Below are 26,717 nucleotides of genomic sequence, written 5' to 3'. Positions count from 1 at the left end.
CCCATGGCTGGTGGTCCTGGATGCTGTAAGCAAGCAGGCTGAGGAAGCAATGAGGAGAAAGCCAGTAAGCAGCACCCCTCTGGTGGCTTCTGCTTCAGTTCTGCCTCCAGGTTTCTCCCTTGAGTTTCTGTGCCCATTTTTTTCTTAGCAATGAACCAAAATGCACAACACTAAGTTAAAATAAAAAACCATCACGCCTTTCCCTCATTTGCTTTTGGCTATGGTGTTTTATAACAACAATAGAAACTCTAAATAATACAGGAAGTAAACGTTCCCCATCCTTCACGTAGGGAAAGCTCAACCCCTTCGCTGGCTTTCAGGGTATTGCAAGGCTTGCCACTACCCTGCCCTTGAGTCCTTTTCTGTTTGTTAGGCCACTGTTCTCTGTCCCCTGCATCCCATCTACACTGCCCTCCCAATTATCTCTGGATGTTGACAAGCAAAGTTCATCCTCTGAGCAAACCTTTGAACATAAATTCTTCCCTGCCTGAAAATTTCCCCATTACTTACATTGCTTGCTCTGTGACCTCCTTGAATTCCTACTCTAATGTCCCCGTTCGTGTGCAACCAGAACCATGTAGCCATGGAGAACTGAGGCTCTCTTCCCTAGATTCTTGATGCACCAGTCATGGATATTTAGCATGTAACATTGGATATAAATTTTATTTTAGTCATCTTTCTGTATCTTCGTCTCAAATAAACCATGATATAAACTACAGGGGGACAGGGCACTTACTGTGGTCATCATTAGAGCCCTGTTAGCTAAAATTGTCTGCCACACAGTGAAATTTCATCAGTCTTTGATAAATGAATGAACAATAGACCCTAAGACAGCTTGTTTCTGTATTGCAAAATTTAACTGTGGAGCTTGACATGTGTTTAAAGCAGGTTTAAGTAAGGTATGCCTTTCACATAATTTTCTACTTGGCGAGGGATATTTTGAAAAACGAATTCATTAGTTGGGTTCAGTTGTTGCCTCCATGAGGGAGTCTACCCTTTTCGGTCCTTTTGTCAATGTCTAGGGTTCTCTTTAGTCTTTACATATGCTACTGTCCCCAAGAAAAGTCAGAAATCTGCTGGGCACCCCAAAATGCATGGGAAGCATACAAGTAAGGTCAGCAGCCTTAGGACTGGATAGTACTGATACAGCTGGCCATCTTGCCTCAGATCTGGGGAGAAGGGAGGCAGGGAGGGACAAAGACAAGGAGTGACTGGGGGCCTGAAATAAGTAAGCAGAGACAATATCTATTGCAGAAAAAAAATGTAGAAAGTTTTATGACCAAAGAAAAAAGGTCAAGGGCCTCTAAACTATCCTAGTGTATTCACATGTCAATGAATAAAATGCACTGGAGATTAATCCATTCAAAAGTGTAAAGAGGGGAGGGAGGGAAGAAGGAAGATGGAGAGAGAAAGAGAGAGGGAAAGAGAGAAAGAGGAAGAGGGAGAGAAAGAGACTACTCTGCACACATACACACACACACACACACTGAATTGATATGGAGGGATGTTTGGGCTTTATACCATCCTTCTTTAGACTTCCTTTAAAGTGTGTCCCATATTCCTGCTACACGTATTCTTCCAGGAATATCTGCCAGAGCTGTAATAAAAAAAGAGGAGGGAAATCCCAGATTGCCATCTCCTCTCTATGAGCACTGCCGCCTGCCATGGAGGGCTCAGAGCATGTGGCGGGGGCAGGCTGCAGCAGCCAGCAGCTGCTGCCTGCGTTCTCTTGGAGGAGCATCAGGGATATGAGAACTTGGGGAGAAATTAACCAAGTGATCAAAAGCAGATGAAAAGATATTAAGAGGGTACAGTGTTCCCCTCCCTGTAAACATTATCGGAGCAAGATGAAGCTTGTGGTTAGATCACAGAGTGCACAACTCACACAAATGTACAAAGAGCTATGGAAAAAATAAGTATGAGCAAAGAAATATATTTTGGTGACCCCCATACTGACTCTATAACCAATTTTACAAATGGTTGGGAAACTGAAATGCTTGCCTCTAACAAGTTCATTTGATACATATTAATGTCCCATTAAAAGGGAAAAGGAGGATATTAAACAATAAATAAATAAAAGAGTAATTGATGGACCACCTTTTCTCCTTCACCCTTGTAAAGGTATACAGGGACGCTCTCTCTACTGCATGATTTTTAGCATTCTTTTGCATTCGGTTTTCTTCTTTGCTGACCTTAATTCGATTATTGAAATACTCTTGATTTTCCAAGGGAAATCTTGATTTTCTTCTACCAAAAATATTTGAAGTCTGAAAGCATCCACAACAGACAGGACTTTGGGGAAAATGGTCTTTAGGAGAACTGAGCACAAATGTGCAGTCACCAGCAGTGAATATTAAGAAAAGTGGATGGGGAGGAAGTCAAAAGAAATCAGTGCGTATTTCTCATTTAATCTGTGGGAAATCGGACGACAGAGCTGCGTTCCTTGAAATCAGACCGAAATTGCCATTCTGAGACAGAGAAGTCTGAGAGTGTATTGAAAGATTGGCCAAAATGTCTGGTTGATTAAATAAACATTAGACTCACACAGAAGAGGCCCTGTCTCTTTGTACCTAAAGTACAAATACAAATGCTACTTTCCACTATAGCTCCATGACTGACAAAGATAAAAGTACTCTAGACCATAGAAATTCTGACTTACAAATTGTTGATTAATGGAGAGGACTTACAGATAGCAAAGGGATGGCCACTTTTCCGAGAAAATCCGGGGCTTTATCTCCATCATCATCAAACACCGTCACTTCCAAAACATCGTGGATATCCTTAATAGGGCTAAAAGAGGAAATATCGGGTATTATACACAAAAACACACGGGTGGCGTCTGCTCCATAAAGATCTGAAAACACTTGCACTAATTAAGCCTGTGTGTCCTCAGGGTATAAAACTATCATTTAATTAAACCCCCAAAATTAAATCAAACTGACTATTCCCAAACCTTCCATCATGGAAGATGTACACATGCTGAAAGAAGTCAACTTTCTTCCCGTGGCATTTTCCACACACGTGTGCACTCAAGGGTGATGCTCTTAAAGAAACAGGGTAAAAAAGAAGAAAAGGAAAACGGGGGAGAAATCAGAGGAGAAAGAAGAGGGACCGTAAAGTCGCTCAGCAATGGAAAAAGCAAAAAAATCATCTTTGGAAGTAATAAAGAAAAATGTGTGTGACTAGAGAGACGGCTCTGGGGTTAAAAGCACTTACTGATCTCTCAGAGGACCCAGGTTCAGTTCCCAACACCCACACTGCAGCTCACTCCTGCCTGTAGCAACAGTTCCAAGGGATCCCACACCCTTTTCCAGCCTCTGTGGTCTTCTGAATGCACATGCGGCATATATAAGCTCACACAGGCACGGATACTTACACACATACTTAATGTACATACACATACAAACATAAAAATAAGCAAATAAATATTTTAATATATTTCTTAAAAAGAAAATCTGGTAAAATTATTTGATGAGGTACACAGAAAGCCTTTTCTAACTGAAACATAAAGTACCAAAAGCCCCACTCATGATTTTAGAAGCACTTTTCCTTTGTATTGAACAGAAACCAAGTACCACTGACAATAAAATATAGTGCCAAAGCTATTGTCAAAAACCCTTGTACCTGGCAGTTGGCTGATGTGTCTGTCTTCAGATGATGTACTTCTGCTAGACCTTTGAGGAACTTCCTATGAATACCATCAATTGCACTAAAGGCAAATCTGATTCTTTCCACTCATAAACACAGACTAAGCAGTCTGTTTAGGGGTAAAGGCAACACATTATCCACTCACCCAAGGCAAATAGGGGTCTTCTTTTAACTGCCAGGTACCTTGAAATCTAAAGCAAACTAGGAAACTAAATATACGCAGCTTCCTTGATGCCCAAGTTTGATGAAACACACAGGGCAGTCCAAAGGAGCTGGCCACGCTAATTGAAGGACTTATTAATACCAGGAGTCGTTGGAAGTCTTTAAGGATTCACAGATAATCTGCATTTTTCAAAAGATTCTGACAGAATACAAATCTTCATGCATTTAAGATAGTATCATAGCATGTAAGTGCTTAGAATTTAAGACAGGACTCCATTTGTAACTTTTCTTAACCCAGAAATAGATTAGTTTGGACATCTAGAAGCTTCTATCTATCCGCAGATTAATTTTGTTACTAAGAGATCTATTTTATGAATGTCTCCGAACAGTCCCTTACAGTTCCAAATGGTCTCTTCTATTATTAAGCCATACTATAAAATAAAAGGATAAAAGGTTTTTGGAGGAAAAAAAAACAATAAAGTCCACTCTTTGCACATAAAACTGAGTAAAAAAGTTCCCCTCAAGAGCGCCCAGCCTGCCCCCGACACATCAGGGATAATTGCTCTCTAAGTTAAAGCTGCTCCTCGGGTCCCAGGGCATCACACACTTACAATGTGAAAACTTTGTTCCACTCAGGATTGAGGTTTTTGTAAATGGTGTGTGTCTGAAGTCGGTCGTTGCCCAACTCCAGCAGGCAGAAGGGATCACTCTTCCCTGGAAAGAGAACACAGACAACCATCAAAGACTAATGAGTCTCACAAGGGACCCCGCAAATCGAGCCAAAGCTGGGTGTTTTCACAAGAAATGGGAGAACGGAAGAGAAACAGAGGGCTGGGTAGCTGCTCTCCCAGCAGGCTTTCTGGGTCCACATTTGAAAATTCAGAAAGTGAGAGAAGCCCATGAATGTTCAGTCCTTAACTTATCAAGGGATCCAGAGCACGGACACCAGAATTTTCACTCTGAACACTAATGACCACAGCTCTCATGGTAGGGTGCACCAAGCCTGCGTGTGGAAGGGTCCTCAGTTCCTTATGTGTCTTTAAAAAGGAACTCAATAGCCAAATAAAATAAAAAATAACTCAATTAAAAAATAGGCCAAAGACCTTAAAAGGCATCCAAAGCACCAAATGGGAATATTCAACATTCCTCCTCTTCAGGAAAAGAGTAATCAAAGCCACAATGATATAGCATCTCACCCCTGTTAGAACGCTGCAATCAAACAGTCAGCAATGGGGCTGGAGATGGACTGAGCGAGAAAGCATTTAGCACATACAAAGCCCTGTGCTTTACTCCTAGTACTTCAAGAAAACAGAAACAAGGGAAAGTATAACAAATACCATAAATATATGAAGGAAAGGAAGTCTTAGAGGATAGTGGGACAATCAGTTAGTAAAGCCATTATGGATAAACAGGGTTCTTTTTAAAGCTATGCATAGATCTATCATCTGGCAGCAATCCTATTATCATATACATACATATACACATATATATATGTGTGCATGTATGTGTGTGTGCGTGTGATTATGTATATATACATATATGTGTGTATGTTTATATATATCCAAGAGAAATGGTTTCAGCCTCTGTAGCATAGTGTCTCTCCCAGTATTCCTCACAATAGCCAAAAACACGGACAACATAGGGGTCTACCCGCTGACAAGCATAGGAAGAAATGTGATACATACAGACAACAAAATAATAACCAGTCATCAGGAAGATTAAACTATTAAAAGGATTAAATCACGTCATTTGCAGCAACACAGATGAGCCTGCAGGATAATATATTATGAAAGTCAGCCACAGAAAGAATAAACACTGCAGGGTCTCATTCATAGACAGAATAGATAGCATCATGAAGAGGGAGCTGGAGAGCTGGTTCATCAGGTAAGATCATTAGTTACTCTTGCAAAAGACTCTGGTTCAATTCCCAGCACCCACACGGCAGCTTGCAACCATCTCTGGTTCCGAAGAGCTGATACCATTTTCCGGCCGCCACAGGTACCAGGCAAGCAAATGGTGCAAAGACGTGCATGCAGGAAAACAGCAATACACACACACACAAAAAAAAATAAAATAAAAATAAATCGGAAGAAGTGTAGGGAAAGACTGGTGACCACATCCTAGAGGAGGAAGAGGGAAGGGTGGATGGAGAAAGATTTGTACACAAATGCAAGGTTAAGGAGGAGCAAATGCTGGTGTTCTCTTATGTAGTGTGCGGATTACGGCTAATAATATTATATTGGATGTTTTAAAAAGAGCTATAGGAAAGGATTTTGGATCTTCATATATAAAGACATGCTTGATGTATGAAATGATAGACGTGGTACATGTGTTTGATTTAATTGTGATATCATGACACACATACCAAAATACCACACTCTTTGACATCGCTATCACATGCCAGTTAAAAGCAATGTATTTAAAATGTAACAATATTATCTTCCTAAATTTTTTTAGGACAATGCCGATAATAACTCTTCTATAATTGGAAAAAAAATGAAAACATTGACTTCCATGAGGCAGTGAGAAGACAGACCAACAAAGTACAAAAAGGCTATTCTGAACTAAGCCTCTACCCTAGGTGAATAAGTACACACGATCTACATTCTTAGTATGATACTCTATATGCTGAAGTTTGCGATACTATGAAACATTCAAAGTATAATTTAAGAAGTAATGTAAGAGCTTATTTTTAACTTAAAATTTTCATCTCACAGAGCTGGAAAGGCTGAAAATTTGAGTTCAGTTCTCTAGAACTTAAAAAAACCTGGGCAAGATGGGAGGCAGAGGCAAGAAAATTCCAGGAAGATTCTAAGTCAACTGGCTTGGTGTATAGTGGAAAATAAACAGGGAGACACAACAACACAAAGACAAAAAGAGAGACAGACAGACAGACAGACAGACACACACACACACACACACACACTCCGTGTCTCAAACAAGGTGGAAGATGATGACGAATACTCAACATTGAATTATGACCTTCATACACTACTGTGACATGTGAGTGCAGGTACTTGCACATAGGTACATCATACAGGCACAAGCATGCACATGCACACATGTCCATACACACACAGTTTCCTCACACCTCCTTACATCTTCTCCTTTTCCATCCTCTCTCCCTCTAGCCTCCAAAAGAACACATATAAGAAACAAGGACACCTCAAATCCAAAATCTGCTTGACATCCTCCAAGTGAAAAGCCATTACCTTTCACAGGCATGGGCAGGGAAGCCTAAGATTGAATCTGTCAGGGGAAGAAAGAATGTCCACAATGTCCATTTGATATTGGTGGGGCATGATAGGAGACTTAAAATCAAATATCCCTCTAAGAGACAGCATGATACAGGTGTTAAAGACAGACATCTCTCTAGCAGGTATCTAGGACCTACCACAAAATGTGCTCAGGCAAACTGAACGTTTAGCCAATGCTTCAGGCTGCTAAACATATATCTAATTCTCTTTAGACACACCCAGGAGTGCTGAGGCCCTGCAGATCCCTACAGTATTTTACTTGTCCCAGAGCCTGCACATGGGTATGATTTAAAAAAAAAAAAAGTTCCAATGTAGAAGCATGGGAGAGAATTAGTATTAAAAATGAGAGCCCCATTGCACTGACTCATGGCCTGGACAACTCAGGGCCCAAGAAGAAGCCTTTCAATACCAGTTCCATAATTTCAGTTGCCTGTAGACTGGGGCATCCATGGGTAGAAATGGAAGCATCATTGTCCTCAGTTGTGAACAATGGGAAGGACCTGTATCCACTCCGCAGAAATATAATAAAATAACACCGGAGGCCTGTGAATTTTTGAAAAGGCCAGATAACCAAGCTAAAGATATATGTACTCTATAAACCAAGAGTACATATGCAAGAGACACCCTTCTCCCTGAGCAACGCCTGAACTGGCCTCTGCTTTAACCAGAATTCTGGTACCAAGAAGTCATTCTTTCCCCTGACTCTTGACTGTGGCTACATCTGTTATCAATTCCGGCTCTTAGGCTTCCATGAATGAAAGTCGATCTGACCTGCTTTCTAAGCATGTGATGCGTGGCAGCCCAAATACAGAAGGGGCGCGCAAAATGCCACTGACAGAAATCCACCAACGTCCAATTTTGTTGACTTGTTGTCAGGTTCCCCTGGCAAGGCCTTCTGTAGAAGAAGAGCAAGGGGAACCTGCTGGGGCAGGAAGATATGCATCCCCTTCAGCTCTGATGGGAAGGAAGATTCCAGCCCTGGATGACATGCTCAGGTGCAGCCGCAAACCCCCTCTCCAACCTGAGCTGAAACAGCTACTTAACCGTTTGTCAGACCATTAGTAGGTGTCAGCGACGCTCCTCTAGGGACGGCAGCGTGACATGCCATCAGTGCTGGCTCTGGGGAGAGCACCTGACACTTTTAATGAAAGCCCCGGGGTTAGTGCACAGCAGGGCAGAGGCTCCGCAGTCCTGCGGAGGCACAGGTGGGCTTGAGCTGTGCCCAGCTCTCCCGAGCAGCCCTGTGCCTAGCTAATGAGGAGCATGCTCCTCTCCAGAACCCAAGAACTTTAGTTATGGGTCTCCAAGGAGCCTACTGCAACAACTCTCTGAAGGTAATTCAGTCAAAGCTCATTAAAATGCTGCATTTATTAATATTACAACACAAACAGGCAGAGAGAGGGGGAAACAAAGACACGACGGTGCTTATAGAGTAATTTGTGGGTACTTTGTATATTAGTTTCATTCTCTTTCCAAGTTTCACAGGGGAGGGTTCTCTAAGATTTAAATGATAAATATTCAAATGGAAGACAATGCTCTCTCATAAAAATGGGCCATCCTAACATTTCCCAATGATACTAAGAGCATAATGACAGACCAACTGAAATTCAGACACACTTGAAAACATTTTCCTAAACCCTATTTTGCTGTCAAGCTCCTAGCCAACCTTCAGTTCAAGCAAATGCACATCACCATGGCATAATCATAACATTAGTGGCTCAGGTTCATGACGAAGTATCAATCAAAAAGTCTTATTTGGGGGTGCCAACTTAAAATTCCTCCACTCCAGAAAGAGTAGGTAGGAATTTTTCATTTCAATAGCTTACCTTTATTTGGATGCTACAGATGTCAGATATCGATATTTTGGGAGTAGTATCTGTCTTAGGGTTTCCATTGCTGCGATGAAACACCATGGCCAAAAGGCAAGTAGAGGAAGAAAGGGGTTTATTTGGCTTACACCTCAGTTTTGCTGTTTGTCACTGAAGGAAGTCAGGACAGGAACTCAAACAGGGCAGGATCCCAGACACAGGAGCTGATGGAGAGGCCATGGAGGGGTGCTGCTTATTGGCTTGCTCCCCAAGGCTTGCTCAGCCCACCTTCTTATAGAATCCAGGACCAGCAGCCCAGAGATGGCACCACCCACCATGTGCTGGGTCTCCCTCCTTGATCACTAAATAAGAAAATGCCTTACAGCTGGATCTCATGGAGGCATTCCCTCAACTGAGGTTCCTTCCTCTCTGATGATTCTAGCTTGTGTCAAGTTAGACACACAAAACCAGCCAGTACTGTACAAATAATTTGAAAGTAATTTCCTGAATATCTACTCTATTCCTAGAACTGGCCAGGACGTGGATCCACAAAGTTAACCAAGCTTCCACCCACAAAGAATCTTCTCAGAGGTGGTGATCTTGTAGGAGAAACAAATGGCTTATAGACAAACTCATCAGGAATGTGTTCGTGTGCACACACATAGAGTTGGTCTGCCCTGCCTGATGGGTCTAATGAGCATTAATCATGAATGTAATTATACCTGTGATAGCTTGACGTGTTTGACTAGAGACAACTCCATCACCATTCAAACTCCATCCCCATTGTAGCAGGCATTAGTAAGACAGAGGTTAGTGAATGTATGTGGGAGAATATGTGTGCATAGTTTTATAAAGTTTACACATTTTATACAAAGGGGTCAGGCATCCTTAGATCCTATGATGGTGGCAGAAATCGTTTTTTCTTTTCATTTCACTTCCAAGTTCCATCCAAGTTCCCGAAACATCCCAGCATCCTCTGAGCTTGCTTCAGCCCTCTGCAGAAATCATGCTCCTCACAGCTGCCAGAATATATCTTTGTAGTCTCCATGGGATCACACCACACCCTCTCCTCGGTTTCCCACTTTTCATTGGCTGGCTTTCAAGTGATCCAGTCCCGCCTCCGAAACTAGCCTCCTTCTTCCCCAAAGGTCTCCTCCGGGATCTGTTTTCTAGTCTCAATTGATGATCTCTCCTCGCCTTGACGGAGTTCTGCAGGCTTGGAGTCGGGAAATGCTCGGCACTTGCTCCCGCCATGCCAGTCCCTTCTCAGTCTCACTTAACATGTCACCTTCTCTAGGATGCTATCAAGTGTTCCTCAGTGAGTCCCACACTGATTGTAGCAGCAAAATGATAATCCAACATCTGTTGCTGAGCGTGGGAATCAATTCCTACCCCACTATGTTATCATAACACGGGCCCACACAGAAGCACCTACTAAAATTAATTAGGATGGGCTGTGAACCCTGCCTCTAACACCCAAAGTGACCTATGCTATGAGTTGATTGGATGCTACGCAAGAGTAGGATTCACGGGTGCTCATGGCAACATTAAGTGACAATTGGCAAATCTTTTACATCCTCCCAAACTTTACTTTAAGCAAAGTCCACATTCTTTGGCAGACAGTCGAAATGGACAGGCTGCCAAAGGCAGATTTATATAGTTTTTAATGTGTTTTTCAAACTCCTCGATTTGGTCTCAGCTGTCCAGGAGGATCTCATGAAAATTAAAAGCATTCAATCACTACCACGAAGTTTCTAGAAATTCCAATTATAGTCGTCCCCCTGAAAATAGGGCATCCTTACGAGGAAAAGTATTGCTATGGATACAGAGACAGACAGTGAATTTAAACCATAAAATGGGCATGTGGGTTAAAATTCCCACTGAACAATAACTACAGCCCTGCTCTTCTGATGCAAGTGGAATTTAAAAAAAAAAGAAGAAGAAGAAAAAAGAAAAAAACTAAACACAACAAAGTAAAATTACAGAAATGCTTCAAAAGTCAGTACTGCAACGTATGACTGGGAGATTTATACTTTGTACTGCGAGGCTTCACTGTGGCGTTTCAGTGAACAGTTTCACGTGGGGGAGTGTTTTATATGTAATAAAAGTGTGATGAGCCCACAAATGTGCTTTACATAGATAAAATTATTTTCCAGATTATCGAAATGTGAAATACAGGTGTTAAACAGCTTATCACAAGAACGTCCTTACTGAAAAACTTTTTAAAATTTTTTTAGCCGATAACGGGACCAGAAATAACAAGAATAAAGCATCCTAGAGTAATCATTGTAGATTTCTAAAAGTGACTGAAAGGCTAAAAGTGATTAGAATGCTTAATAATTCCAGGATTATCTGAAATTAAGGCGGGTTATAAACAATAGGTTAAGAAGACAGAGTTTGACATTTTTCATAAGTCAGCAACACACTAATAAAGTAAATGTAATAAAGAATAGGAAAAATCATCTACTGAATATAAAATATACACTAAGCATGCTCATTTAGGTTTTAATTTAACCCTAAAAGTACTTATGAGAATGGGAAGATTCACAGTGGACCCATGCCACTGGGGGAAAATCAACTAGCAACTAACACAACAATACACATACGCATATATGTGCCTTTCCATCATAATAAAAAGGAGGTTTCAATGAGAAGCGATAACCATAAACATCAAGGGAAAACACATACATTGACTGCCATCATCTATAAATTTATCATTTAACTATACAGGCTTAATCAGACACATGATTTAGGCATGAGGGAAGAGTTCATGAACTGCCAAATGAACAGAGGGTGTTAGCAAAGTAATGGGTGTTCATCTTCACATGTTAGATGTACCAAGAGCTCCTCCTAATGGCACAACCAAGGAACCAGCAAATGGTCCTCCCTGGTTCAGCAAGGTGTGTGCCTCCCTGGCACAGATGGCACACGCTACCCCTTCATCTGGAATTCTGCACTGGAGGAGGAGGGAGGGGGCCCAAAAGAAAGACAAAAATTACACTTACAGATCTTATGTCCCTAGGGGTCTGTTCACCCTGTGGAGACATTCAGTAGTAAGTGTCAAAAGTGAGTACAGCGCTAAGATGCCAACTTTGCTTGGGTGGAGGAAAACTTTAAAAATCTCTGAGGAAATCAAACTACACTCCCCAGAAATCAGCAGGGGCATGGAATGAAATGCACTTCTGAATCCTAGCCCTGCATCAGGTCATGACACTGGTCCTAATCCATTTATGCATCAAATAAGACTATGTTGGTAACAACTTGCATTTCTTGCTCAGAAAACCATGTGGTCCTTGGCATTCCCCTGACAGACACACTTGAAGATTATTTAACTTGGCAGATATTCGGGATCTGTTTATAACCCATGGCTGGTGTTTATAATGAAATACGTCCAAAGCTCTCAAAAATGAAGTACAATTCATGGTGAGATGTTTGAAGGGCAGGTAGATGCCAACATTGGGTGAAGATTGTAATTCCAGGTTTGCCTCCTTCGTTGCCTCAGGTAGATACCCAGATTCTCCTCCAAACATAAAGCTCAGCACAAAGAGAGGATTGCAATGCAGAATGAAATCAAGCACAGCACAGCACAGCACTGCACAGCACAGCACAGCACAGCACAGCACAGAACAGCACAGAACAGCACAGCACAGAACAGCACAGCACAGAACAGAACAGAACAGCACAGCACAGCACTGCACAGCACAGCACAGCACAGCACTGCACAGCACAGCACAGCACAGCACAGCACAGCAATGTCCACGCTGCATCACTCAGCCATGCAGTACTGTCCTGGCCTAGTCTAGGTAGAGAACTCTCACTTTGGCAAAGGAAACACCCTTAAGTTCCTACCTCTTCTATTTCAGAATATGATTCATGAGCCAATCTACTGCCATTCACAGGGCTGGGGTACTAGGATAAGGCACAGGCAGACATAAACATCTCATCTATTTGAATTTTTTAAAGAAGGGGAATAATAAAATTCATGGGAAAAAAAAGCTTGATTAACAAGAAAGTCGATGTGTAACAGAGAAGAGTCAGGAATAGATGTTGAATCTCCACCTGTGTGCTATGCAAAGGCTATCCACTAATGCCTTCTTACTCTGACATAAGGAAATGACTCCGCGGGTGACACCACCTCACAACCATACTGAGACTATCCTGAACAGTTATACCACTGTAAGCTGAGCACGCAAGACTGCCCCCTGTGTTCCATCACGGATCTCTCTCTCAAGTGTAAGAGAAGTGTTCTTTTTTTTTTTCCTTTTTTTTTTGTAATTTTATTAAATTATAAAAGTTTCCATTTCCGCCCCTCCTCCCACCACCCTCCCACTCCCCCCACTCCCTCTCCTCCTCCCTCTCCATCCCTAAGAGCAGTCAGGGCTGACCAGTGGGAAGTTCAAGTTCCTCCCGCCTCCCTCCAGGTCCAGGAAGGTGAGTGTCCAGAGGGACTGGATCCGCAAATCCAGTATATGCAGAGGAAACAAGTCCCAATGCCATTGTCAATGGCTTTTCAGAAAGACTCCAGCCAGCCACATTCAGAGAATCCAGCCACATTCAGAGAATCTGGTTGGATTGCATCCTCGTTCAGTCCCAGTCCAACTGGCCTTGGTAAACTCTCATTAGATCCGTCCCCTTGTATCAGTGGGTGATCACATCCCTCGCAGTCCTTATTTCCTTTTTCATTTTCTTCCTCCTTCTGCTCCTCATTTGGACCTTGGGGGGCTCAGTCCGGTGCTCCAATGTGGGTCTCCGTCTGTATCGCCATCCATCGTGGGATGAAGGTTCTCTCTGATCTTGCCGTCTTTGCTCACGTTCTCTTTCCTTCTGCTTCTCATTTGGACCTGGGACTCTTGTCTATTTCCAATCTTCAGGCAGATAGCTACATGATTTTCATCAGGTTCACCTTCTTATTTAGCTTCTCTAGGATCACGAATAATAGGCTCAAAGACCTTTAATTATGGTTAGAATCCACATATGAGTGAATACATACCATATTCCTCTTTTTTGGACAATTCTAGCTAAAAAAATGTGTCAGTTCTCAAATGCCTTTCTATTAATACACGGCATACTTTGTTATCTTTGTATAGTCTATGAGACACATTTGCATTATTCTCTAACATTATCTATGCATTTGATAAACTCTGGACAGATGAGAACATACAGTCTCTGCTGGGGCCTCCACTGTCGCTAGGGAACTGGGTGCTCTTACTATTTTTTTCAGCTTTGTACGAAAAGGGGGGGGGATTTCAGCCACTCTTTTAACTCATTAGTTTGAAAGTTATTTATTTTTCTCTAAAAAGCTGAGTTTTAAGCTAAGTGAACTATATTTGTCTTATCAAGCATTGCACACAGGTCTGTTCACCTTGAATTAAAAAACACAGTCCATCATTTGTTTCATGAATAAAAGCTGCAACCCAGTGACCAAGAAAGTGATGACATCAGGTTGAAGAACCCATTGTTGTAAAGTAGTAGGTTACCCTATTCTCAAAGAGTTTGTAAAACAGCTTATAAGTACATCCTACAGGCTCATCATTAGAATATCTTTAAGATAGTCAGAGCTAATGTTAACATAGACCTCAGGACAGGAAAGAAAAAAAAAACCTCTCAGTAACTTTTAGAAAATGGGACCTAAGAAAGACCACCTTCCTGTTTTTAACACATAGTCTCACAGTGTTACCTGGGATGGCTTCAAACTTGTGACTATCCTTTCTCATCTTCTCAGTCTCCTAGAGATGGACATTTTTAGCTGTGTTCCATCATGCCTGGCTCTCAGATCCATATTATTCAAGTCTTTTCTCTCAGCCTCTCCTGTAATCCATGCTTGTCTTGAACTGTCTACCTAGTGAAGAGTGTCATGGGGCTTCTTAACCTCCCGCCCTCACCTGCCCAGTGCTAGGATGAGAGCTTGCACTCCCATAGCTAATGCATGCAGTGCTGGAGACTGAGTTCAGAGCTTCATGCAAATTAGACAAGCACTTTAGGACCTGACCAAAATGTTGTAGGATATTTGGACACTTTGTGAAAATGTATTGCTATTACTGGTGCAATAAAAGCTGAAAAGCAAATGGCTAGAAAGAGGTTAATCAGGACTTCTGGAGACAGAAAGGACTCTAGGAAGAAGAAGAAGAAAGATGGAGCTACTACCCGGACAGAGAGGAAACAGGAGGTACAATATGAGAGATAATGCCATGTAGCAGAATATAGATTAATAGAAATGGGTTAATTTAAGTTATAAGAGTTATTTGAGACAAGTCTAGGCTAAAGGCTAAGCTTTCATAATCAATAATAATTCTCTGTGTCATTATTTGGGGCTGGTGGCAGAAAAAAAAAAGATTTGTCTACATGTGGTGCCCAAAGTGGGGCCTCAAATATCCAAACATAGGGCCCGAGAAAGCTAAGAAATTTTCTGGACAAGAAACTGAACATGACTTCCTAGTCCTGTGCTCTCTTACATAGGCCGTTGCTCAGTGTGCAGAGGGACAGGGACTGGTTGTTGCCTGAGGCTTGAGACAGTCAGCACCATGCACAAAAGCTGAGCCACACTCATGGTGCAGCTGATATGGCAGTTTAATATTTGTCTCATGTAGTCAGAGAATGCTGCAGTAACTTAGCAAACCAGGTCCAGATGCAGAAAACCTCTAAAAATGTACAATATGTTTTAAAAATATACTTAGATACTCAATAAAGAAAAAAGTGTATATATATATATATATATATATATATATATATATATATATATACATACACTGTCATGGAAAAAATAGTTTAAAGATAATAATGTCTTTAAAGGAATAATAAAGCAATATAAAAAGATTAAGCCACATGAGTATGGGAAATACACAGGCTATGTGGATCCTGTTTGGTGCTTTGTTGACTTTGAATTATTAAATGCTAATATACAAAAACAATAGCAGCTGAAAGACATTGGATCATGGAAACTGCTAAATTAAACCAAACTATATATTTCAAGCATGTCTTAACTTCAAATAAAAGTCAAAAATTATGTTGTGTTGGGGGGGCAGGTTTTACCTTTGTTTCCAGAGGAAACAAAACTTAGGGTTCTCTTTTAAATTAGTGAAGATCAGATTTGATTGCGGGAGATGTGAATATTTTAGCTACAGACGTGAAAAAAAAAAACAAGAAAAAACTACAGAATCAGTGATATATATGCTGATCCCTCGACATTGGAATAGTTCTGAGACTGGATTAAACCTGATAAATCTTGTTGGCTACAGAATCCTCATGACTTATTATTACATGCCATCCTTTTCATGTGGCATGGATAAGTGTTTGACTATATAGTCCAAACAAATTTATAAAGTTAACAGATGCTTTTTATCTGCTCAAACTTAGAACAAAATAGCTTTAACTGACTCATGCACACTACACATTCTGTACTTGTATTAATGCAGTTACATATGTCACATTTAAAATTCGTGTGTTTTCAGAAAAAAAATGACCAGATACCAACAAAAACCAGTAGCCCAAGTGATCCAGCCTCTTCATATTGATACTGTACACACACAACTATTGAGACCGTCTCTGACATCTGAAAAGCTATCCACTGCTTTAGCTCTTCATAAATAAAAATGTTCTATGAGACACACATTTCATTAGATACACTTTATCCCAATATTCTAAAATTTTGATTTTTTTAACTATATAATGATTAATAAAAAAAAATAGGAGTTTTTTAATTTATGGCAGAGATGTGAGTGGCTCATACTTACATTATTACTTACAGAGAGAAGGATGACATTCAAATCAGAGAACTGCCAGCAGGTTTTGCCACAAACCCCTGCTCCTTCCATAGTACAGGGGACCCTACTCACAGCACACAGTAACAAGGACCTCTGCGAACCACCCCCAGTACCCTCCCTTGCTTCTGTTCATCCAGTTTTTGAATACGAGGAAAATCAGGTCTCTGGTTACATGGCATTACTTTTAAAAAGTAAGCATTCCTTAAAAGAGATGGATGGGCAGACGGACACAAGTGAAAAGGATGGAAAGACCCCTCTGGCACCCTCTCTAAAATGACTGTCATTCTTTAGAGAACATTGCTTCTCATACAAAATGATTCATTTTTAAATATCTTCTTAATTCCCCGCGAATATCACATGATGTCTTTTGGTCATATTCATCATCCCAAGCCTGCACACACACACCCTCTTGACTCATACCTTCCTCCTTTACCCAACTATGAGTCTTCTTGTTCTCCACATTGAGTTCAGTTTATGCTGCCCAGGTAGGATTAGTGCTGGGCTCTTCCCTAGAGTGCGTGGGCCTACCAGTACTTACACATTCTTTCTCCTTGCAGCTAACACATGTCAAAAGCATCTCAGCTACTGGTTGGATTTTGCACAGGTAAAAGTTTCTTTTCTAACCAGGCATAGGAAAGTAAGGCTTATTGGTCCATATGGGACATAGAGTATAAACAGTGAGTTATTTCTCCAATGCTCCTGGTACTTTTGACAGTGACTGAGTCTTCTGATACAGACTCAAGGGATGCTATAGCTCTGTTGTCTTAGTCTATTTTATCAGACGTGGAAATGATATGAACATTATAAAAATAATACTTAAGTTCCCACTGTAACTTAACTTGCTAACCCCTTTTAGGTATTGGCTGCATCCCCTTACTGACTGGAACCCATTTCTTCTCTTATGGAAACGTTACACTATGCTGGGAATAGAGGGAGATTCTACCATCTCAGACCTTGGGAAGCAGAGGGCAGACACTGCTACCAGCTTTTGAGTCTAGTTTCAAAATCAACACAAAGTTATATTATAAGTGGGTTAGGTCCCCTTTTTCTCCAAAAAACAGGCTCCAGGTTAGGAAAAGTGAGGAGCCTAGGAGCTACAAAAAACATAGACTATGAAATTTAATTCTGAAAACTAAAATTGATATGGTCTGAAGACATGGTTAGCCAATGACAAGTCACTTTGCCTCAATTTTGATAGTTACAATTTGCTCATTAAAATACAGAAGGGAAAACATAAGAGTGTTTAGTTAAAACCCTTAATATTACTTTTCTCTTCACCACTGTCTTGATATCATCAGCATTCCAAAAGGATCTACTGAATACTTTTAATAGTTTTTAAAAAGCAAACTAACTTACTAATTAATATTTTATAAAAAGGGTCTCACCTCACATTCTGGCATTTACAAAGACTTGCATTGGAGTTACATCCCCATTTGTTTAACTAGCCAAAGTGTCCTTTGGAGGACGCTCAGTGGTCTGAAAGGGCTATTACATCCATGGTCATTTCAAGGGCTTCATGGGCATCGGACGACAGGAGGTTGCATACACTCTTTCCATAGCTGGCATCCATGCAAGCAAGGCTTTACAGACGTCAAAGACATGGGTGCATTAACCTTAGCTGCTGGGGATCAAAATTCTACAACACTAAAAAGAGGTTTTAAAATCAATTTGCTCAAATACACAAATGCATTCTTGCTTAAGACATGTTCTCAGACAATAACAAGTACGGGCTAAAGAAGAGCTACATCTAAATACTTAGAAGTAAAAATGACCCACTTTGGGAAATTAATTGATAACACAAAGTATGTTTCAGTGACGGCCAAACCATGACTATGAAAGGCACATGTTAAATACTGTCAAAGGCACATGAGTCTGATGACAGGCACACCAATGCTGTAATGAAACTCATCATTCTGCATACTAATTTTAAATGATTCATGAATAAAAACAACACCCAAAAAAGGCACAAATCTAACAGTGAATGTTTTCTCAATCCACAAATAAAAAGAAAGGAGAACTTCTTATTGAACGAGGCCATTCATAGGTACACCTACTGTAGTGATTGCTACCAGGATAGATTGGAGGGCTGAGAAGATAGCTCGAACAATAGGGTATTGAAGGACAGGTGGGAAAACCAGAGTTTGGATCCACAGGATCCATGGAAAAACTGGCATGCAATCTCAGCACGAGGGGGGAAGTGACAGGGATTCCCTAGTGTAAACTGGCAAAACAGACTAACTGAAATGGTAAGCTTGGAGATCTTCAGGGGGCCCTGCCTTAGTATCCAAGGAGAACAGTAATTAGGAATGATATTACATGTCAACTTCAGGACTAAACATAAACACACACACACACATACATAGACACAGAGGGGGCATGCACACATATCTATGCTTAGACATGTACCCACATATATACAAATACATACTAGACACAAGTCCATATATAAAAAAATTGTTGAGTATTACATCTAAAAGACTTAAAATTACTATCTTTTAGAAGGTCACAAAAAACAGTTCTAAAAATGTATTCACTGTGACATTCCTTGGGGTGGAGATGAATCATTTTGTTTAAGTACATAGTAGTCCTTTCTTCCCATGATCTGTGGCAGGGTGCAAACTTCTGGAAATTAAGTTCCTTTTGAAGTTAAGTACAATAACTGTTTACAAAGGATAACTTAAACTTTAAAAACTTCCTATCAAGTTAAGCTTCTAAAAACTTGGTCTTATGGTTGGGCAGTGATGGCTCATGCCTTTAATTCCAGCACTTGGGAGGTAGAGGTGGGCAGATCTCTATGAGTGTGAGACCAGCTTGGTGGTCTACAAGAGCTAGTTCTGGGACAGGCACCAAAGCTACACAGAGAAACCCTGTCTTGAAAAACCAAAACCAACAAACCAACAAACAAACAAACAAACTTGGTCTTATGAATTTTCAGCTTACTAAAATTTAATGTAGAGCAAGAGAAATGGCTCGCAAGTTAACACTTGCTGCTCTTCCAGAGGACCCACAATTGGGTCCCAGCACCCACATGAGGAAGCTCATACTGCCTGCAAATCCAGGAGATTAAACCCCACGAATCTTGCACTTGTGTTTGGTGTGCAATGCAGCCATGAGACGGAAGTGACTGGTTGGATGGACTTTGTCACGTCTGGAAGACCTTACATGCTGCAGAGCCTGCTGCGGCACAAAGAAGGTCCCTATGGGCCTCCATCCAAAAGTCCAAGATCACGAGGCACCAGGAGAGTGTTCCGAAAGGGCAGCAAAAAGCAGAAAGCAGTCCCAGAGCCTGGACCTTGGTTACTAACACAGTGATGCTCAGATCAACCAAGCATTGCCTGTTGAAGATTGAAGTGCAGCGTTCAGCAGCAAAGTGAGCATGGGTGGAGGGGCAGGAGCCAGAGGATGGACTTCAGCAAGCAGGGCCGGAACCACAGTTTGCAAGTACAGAAGCTGAAACGGTGAGGCTATCAATCCAATAGCATTTTGGAATGCCAAATGAGCTACTACATGAATACATCTGGGTAACACTATTTGAAACTAAATGATTTTGTGGGAAATGCACATTGTGAGAAACAATTGCTCCCGTGTGTGCTTTGCCTCCCATTGCTTTATTCAAAGGAACCCGATAGTTACTTCTGCTGATTAAGTGTCTGGTTTTGCCCGAAGCTCACTTTGAAGCAAGACAAATTCACGGTAACAAGAGTGAATGAAGAGGCTTATGTTCTTCTCTACCTGAGAAATCGGCTGCCAAGAGGTCCACCGCCTTCAGAACCTTCACCTGTAGAAGGCCGACGTCTTTCACGTCTCGCAGTGAGTTCTGTAAGGCCTGTGGAGACACAGGAAGTTAAACACAAGAGAGAAGGGATTACTCGTGCACCGCTCTTGCCGTGAAGTCCCTCCCCACATCCGGAACAGGGATTACTCATGCGCTACTCATGCGCCACTCTTGCTGTGAAGTTTCCCCGGAAGTATGTTCCAGATTTATCTCCCCTCTCCTAAAATTCTTAGAAGAGCTGCGAAGCTGTGCATGTCAGACACCAGGGCCGTTAGGCATGCATCACAGCCAGATGAGAAGAAAATTGACTGAGAATTAATTAACTGCAGCCTCAAAATAAACAAATTAGAAGCACTCACAATCTGCTTTTAACATTGCCCCCCGGTGCTAGCATAGATAACCCACTGGGAAAATGTGTGGGTGGAATTACATTCCTTCTCCCCTGCCTTTTCTCATTAAGGCAACTTTTAAACCACCTTTAAAGGCAGTAGCAAGCTGATCTTGTTATTATAAACTTTATGGACACTGTGGGACTAACCTTCATCCCACTGCAAATGCTTCCTATCAAGGAAAAATCATCAGAGATAGCGAGAAACTCAGTTTCCTGATCTATGATTAAATCTGTTCCATTCATTAAATGCAAACTTGGGCTTCTGGCACCACCCTGCAGTCACATTCTCTTTCGTCTTTAATTAACATTTTCCATAGATTGAATACATTTACTGCATTTACTCATGATTCTGAAGCTGGGGCCGCACAGCTTCTCTAAGTACATAGCATCCTTACAAAAACGTGTATCAGAGACAGTCGGTACGGTACCTACTCTCATGCCTACAGAAGGTGTCTAATAAAAGAAAATGTAGCCTCAAAACCATCAAAACGGCTGCCATTATTATTAATAACAAAAGAATGGGATAAGCAGGCTCTAATGACTTAGGGGACAACAGCAAAACCCTTGTTATTTGAGCATGTGAGGGTAAAACAGCCAAAGTTAATTTCTGTACGTTTAGCCTAATGTAGCACGCAGTAACTCTAAGAACTTTTGAAAACCATTGTCTCTATGTACTTTTACCCTACACAAGCCAACCAGCTAGTTTTTGAGATATATAGAAGTTTCTGAAATGAATATTACTATAATATAATGGTAGAAATGCTTTCTACAAATGGCTACTCTGCCAGAATGGTAGGCATGTGTACCTGTAAGCCCAGTGTTGAGACTGAGACAGGAGGATTAGGATCTGGGGCAAGTCTGGGCTACATAGTAGGTTTTGAGTCAGCCTAAGCTATACATAAAGACTGTGATAGTGTATTCTTTCTCTCTCCTACATGCTGGCTCACTGAAGAAACTCAGGATGTCTACTTTCTTAGGAGCTTCAAATTCTAAGACATTTTTCAAAGCAGTCTTCATGATGCTGCAAATATTATTTTATAAATATAAAGCATGCTTCATAAATTTCTGAATCCACTTGAATTGCAATCCACTGTCTACTTGAGGAGCATATTTATTTCCACCTCCCATTTACTTAAAGTCCTCAGAGAAGACAGCAACAGTGAATTCTGCTCAGACGTTTTCCGAAGATAACAAACTGGCATGCCGAGTCTGTGCTGGCCTGAGATGCAGGTCTGGAATGTTCCCTCATGAAGATTAAACATCATCCAGTCCAATACACAACACAGTGAAGACCTCTGGAGGCATTGGCACTACAGTCTATCCTGAGAACAGTGTGGCCACTGAATAAAGAATCACCTTGGTTCTGGATTCTAGGCCTTTGCTTTCAACCCCTGACAGAAATAACAAGCACGTGCTGATTTACCCAGAGTAGGAGACAAAATAAGAAATAATAAAGAAGGCCATAATACCAGAAATAAATGGATAGATAAATGCTGAATATACCATTCCACATCTTATTTTGTGAGACATGGAGCTTAACTTGCAACAGAGATCTCTGTTGGTACTTTTGTCAGTGTACCGACTTGGTTCCAACTTCCAACTGCACGTTGCTGGGAGGAGTCAGGGAGGAAGGGGCCATGTGACAGGGCCATGCACTCACGTAGCGCTGGGAAATCTGCTTCCGCTCGCTGGGATCCTCCAAGGGGCAGACACAGAGGTCAGAGATGGAGACTCCGGTACAGGGAGTCAGTGTGATCAGCATGAGGAGAGCCCCCAGGCAGCTGTCCAGAGGCAGCTCCAAGCAGTTGTCTTGCTTCAGCGGGAGGGCTGAAATATCCACTTTACACCTGGGGACATTTCAGGGGATGGGAAAAGCAGGGATTATTCCAAGGCCATCAAAAAAACTCCAGAACCCCCATTTCACACAAACTTCCTCAGTACCAAACTTCACTATCTGGACAACGGGTTATTGATCAGGGAAGCTTGCCAGAGTCCCCAGGCCCAGAGTACTCTCTAGGCCTAATGTGCTCTAAATTAAGGATTCTCTTTCATTAAAGAAAATGAAAAGAAAAGGCAATAACAGAGTATGACAAGGGGGAAAAAAGATGCCAGGTAAGGTCCATAAAAGGACAGTGCAATCAAGAATCAGCGAGAAGAATATTGTGACGTGTAGGAGAGAGTCGGGAAGGGGGCTTTCCCTGTGACTTCCCTATCCAAAGTAAAGGATCAGGAGTTTTTGCCCAGAAAGAGAAAACTCAGGCCAAACACATGTGGGGGGAAGAGTGAACGCAGAAATCATTTTCTTCCCAGTCGATGAACACCGACTGGCAAATTTCTAGTTGCAGAAATATGTTGAGGTGGTTTCCTAATAGGCAGGCTTCCCAGGTGAGTTTCTCCTGGACACAGGGAACATGACGTGTTGCTGATTGATCCCATCTCAGCGGCACTGTCAGTGAGGCTGTAGGCAGCTGCTTTAAATTACAGGTTGTCTGCCTCTTAAGAGCCAGTGTTGTTACAGAGCTGCTGAAACCCTCAGACACGTTTACATACAGAAGCAAACCCTCTGAAGGCGAGGCTTCAGGGCTGCGCAATTCCTCTGCCTCAGCACTTCCAGCTCCATCCTCCCCTGGACCACCCTGTCTAATGTGAAGGATTCAGGTGGGTGAGGAAGCCCAGGAAAGCACTGAGGGACAGGCGGGGGCAGGCGACAGAAGCACCGAGAGTTCACTATTTTCTACAATTCTCAGGGATTCTGTACAGTTACAAATACAATGACTATTCAAGACTTTTGGGAAGAATAGAGGCACTGTCTGTTACAATGAGCCAAAGCAGACTTTTATACAAACTCTCCAAGGGACTTTGTGTGTTAGTAGAGAACTAGTAGGAGGAGACATTACAGAAAGGAAAGTAATGGCAATTTGGAGTCACACAGATACAAAGGTGAAATTAATTGGAACAACTGGGGTCTCCCTCACAATTAAAAAGGGAAAAAGCAAATTACCAGTCTATTCCCATTTTCATTACAGGCTCAAAATTCACATATTAAAATTAACCATGCACAGGCTTTTATTTGCTATTTATGTAAAGTAACGCCAATTATATAAAGAGATACTGATTATTTTACATATATTATTTATTTTCATTTTAAATATTTATAATATATTATGTATAAATAATAAGTATAGTATACATTATTATATCAATTTATATTATATGTGCTGTATAATAAATTCTCAAATATTTATTAGAATCAAATTATAATACAAATATATTTCATTTTCTGTGCTTTTAATCAAAATTATATCTTCCATAGTAATCAGAAACTTTTGTGAAATAAAATATAGTGCTACCCTTGAAAAGAGGGGTCACTTAGTAGTTTTATTTAATAAACAATTGTTTAAGTGGGTAACCAAATGTGCTTAATAGAGAAATATCAAGTGTTATATGCTATATTTCGCTACAAACTCTCACATTATTAACATTACAAGAGTATGTATAGCCTAAGATTATTGTTTTTCATTGTTAAGGATACTTTAGTTTGGAAACGAAACATACTTTCTCTAATTTAATCGAATCGAAAACTTTTGTCTAGTTATCCATGAGGTTTAAAACTGCCATTGCTCTGTACAATGCTCGGCGACCAATTTCACTGATGATTTGGGGCGAAATTCCTTTTTAGCTCATTGTGAGAGGCAGTGCCTCTGCTCTTTATCAACAAAGCAAATCTAAACTCTTCAAGGTGGAAACAAAATAAGTTCAAAAATCAATTAAAGATGCCGTTACTACTTAAAATCTTGAAAAGACAATCCAGGACCCTTTTTGTTTATGTAAATAATTTTATTAATTCTTTGAAAACTTTATACATTGCATTTTGAACATTTTCATCCCCATTACTACAATGCATCTGTCTCAGGGAATATGCAAAATAACTATGGTCCATTTTGTTTGTTTCCTTCCTTGCTGGCTTGCTTTAAAAGCTGTTCCTGAAGTTCAGCCAACATTGTTGCTGCTTTCTACAATTCTCTACGTTTATTTCCCCCCCTAGCTGTTGTAGGTAAATGCAGGATTAATCTGCACTAGCTACAACGAGGATACAAGATCAACCTCTCTACCTTTTAAGGGCAAGGCATGGAATTAGCCTGTGGGCCTGTAACAGGCAGCATCCAGAATATTCTCACACGGAGCAAACTCTTTCACGTGAGGAACCAGAAATTAGTTGTGGTTTGTGAATCATCATCTCTACTGAAACTTCTCTACTTCCTCATAACACAAAACTACAGGATTGCTAGGAGTGGAAATAAATATTTTTTTTTCTAATAGAGTTTCATTTACACAAAAGCAAGCTTTGACTCCTGGCTTATATTTTCAATCTTGATGCACAGAAATGTTATTATTGGGGCTGTGGTGAATTATGGCAGCAGAAGCATCTTTAATTGCAAGATTTCTTGACGGTAATAGTAACAGATCCAAAAAGGCATTAGAGACATCAATCTAAGAAATATTTAAAAATATGTATATCCTACGAAGCCAGGTCAAAATACTCAATGGTCTGTTTGTCAATAAAAAGAATAAAGAAACATGATTATAAAATTGTTCTGCTGTAAGAAACTCAACTGCTCAATCAGGGTGCCAGGCTTTCCTCCTTGTGCAAGGTTCCTGACCCTCTCTGGATAATCAGGATATTCAACCCATAGGACCAGTGGGGAACCAGAAAACACACATTCCAGCTTCAGATCTTAGCAAACAGAATTGATAGGAATACTGGAACAATTCACAGATTCACCTTGTGGGAAAAAAAAGGCAGAGAAGCCGCCGATTTCTGCACACCTAGAGAGAAGTTGCTGTATTCACCACCGTGACACGGGATTCCATGGCTATATGCCTTACTCTGTTCTCCACCTTCACCCAGAGATGTCATCAGCTTTTCTCCACCTCTCAAGATTCTATGGAACAAAGGACCTCCTCTCTTCTGTAGACACCTGCCTGCATTTGTGCTGATTTCCTCCGTGTGTGCCGTGGGATACAAGTGGAGGTCAGCAGGCAAATTCAGCAGTCGGTCCTCCTCTACTACTTTGTTTCAGATAGGCTCACTTTGTTCTCTTTCGGACTGGATCCCAAGTTCCCTGTATTCTCCCATCTCCGATTCCACCTCCCTAGAGCAGGGCTGGGATTCCAGCTGTTCACACTATGCTTCCAGCTTTTACGTGGATTACTGGGATTTGAACTCTCCTCCGTGCTTCCATGGCAAAACTATTTGGTCCACTGTACCATCACTTGAGCTTTCTCTGTCCTACCTTCAGGCACTCACTTTACAAATCTCTGCTTCTATCACCCTATTCCTGGAACTCTGCTTTTAGCCAGAAACCCAAGGTCATTTGCATGATTCTGGAATCCACAACCTCCTTACCAATTTAAGAGTCACTGTTGGCTACTTGCAGAGGCCCAAAACTTAGTGCTGAAGGGCAGGAGATTCACCTTCATTATTTCATAATGAACCCTCACATCTTTGAAGCCCGCCCAGCACACAAGAGGGCTCCGTACTGGTGGATACAAAGAACGCTCAAACAATTGCCAGCGGGGTAAGAACGACGACACCCCCAGTCACAGATGATCAAAACCTGCCCCTTTGTTTCCTCACTTCTCTGTCATTGTGCCTCCCCTGTCTAGAAAACACCTGCAGTAAATGGATGTCCTGAGTTTGAGGTTAAGATCGCCACAGTTCTACCCACTTGAAGAAAACAGAGACTAGATAGCTCTTATTATTTTTCTGACATTTATTAGAGCTCCCCTCTTTCACCGCTGACTGTTAAAGTGCTGAATTAGCATTGTTTCTGACCTCCCATTCCTGTCTTTCTGCATTAATCCCACAACATTTTAAGGTTTTAATTCAACACATAATTTTACCATATCAGTCAG

General features: G+C 41.2%; 1 protein-coding gene across 3 annotated transcripts in view; it reads right to left on the bottom strand.

The window, feature by feature from the left end:
- The window catches only part of Mctp2 (multiple C2 and transmembrane domain containing 2), a 233,250-nt gene that overhangs the window by 94,978 nt on the left and 111,555 nt on the right, over positions 1-26,717 (bottom strand). For all 3 annotated transcript variants that reach the window (XM_048434824.3, XM_085682633.2, XM_048434825.3), the window contains 4 exons: positions 22,462-22,648; positions 20,368-20,461; positions 4,422-4,524; positions 2,688-2,790 (listed from right to left, as the gene is read on the bottom strand). In XM_048434824.3, coding sequence (XP_048290781.3) covers positions 2,688-2,790; positions 4,422-4,524; positions 20,368-20,461; positions 22,462-22,648 — 487 coding nt within the window. The remainder of the gene's footprint in view (positions 1-2,687; positions 2,791-4,421; positions 4,525-20,367; positions 20,462-22,461; positions 22,649-26,717) is intronic.

The sequence above is a fragment of the Myodes glareolus genome, chromosome 24 (assembly GCF_982192425.1).
Source record: "Myodes glareolus chromosome 24, mMyoGla1.1, whole genome shotgun sequence".
NCBI classification, from domain to species: domain Eukaryota; kingdom Metazoa; phylum Chordata; class Mammalia; order Rodentia; family Cricetidae; genus Myodes; species Myodes glareolus.
This window is presented reverse-complemented; position numbering and strand designations above follow the sequence as displayed.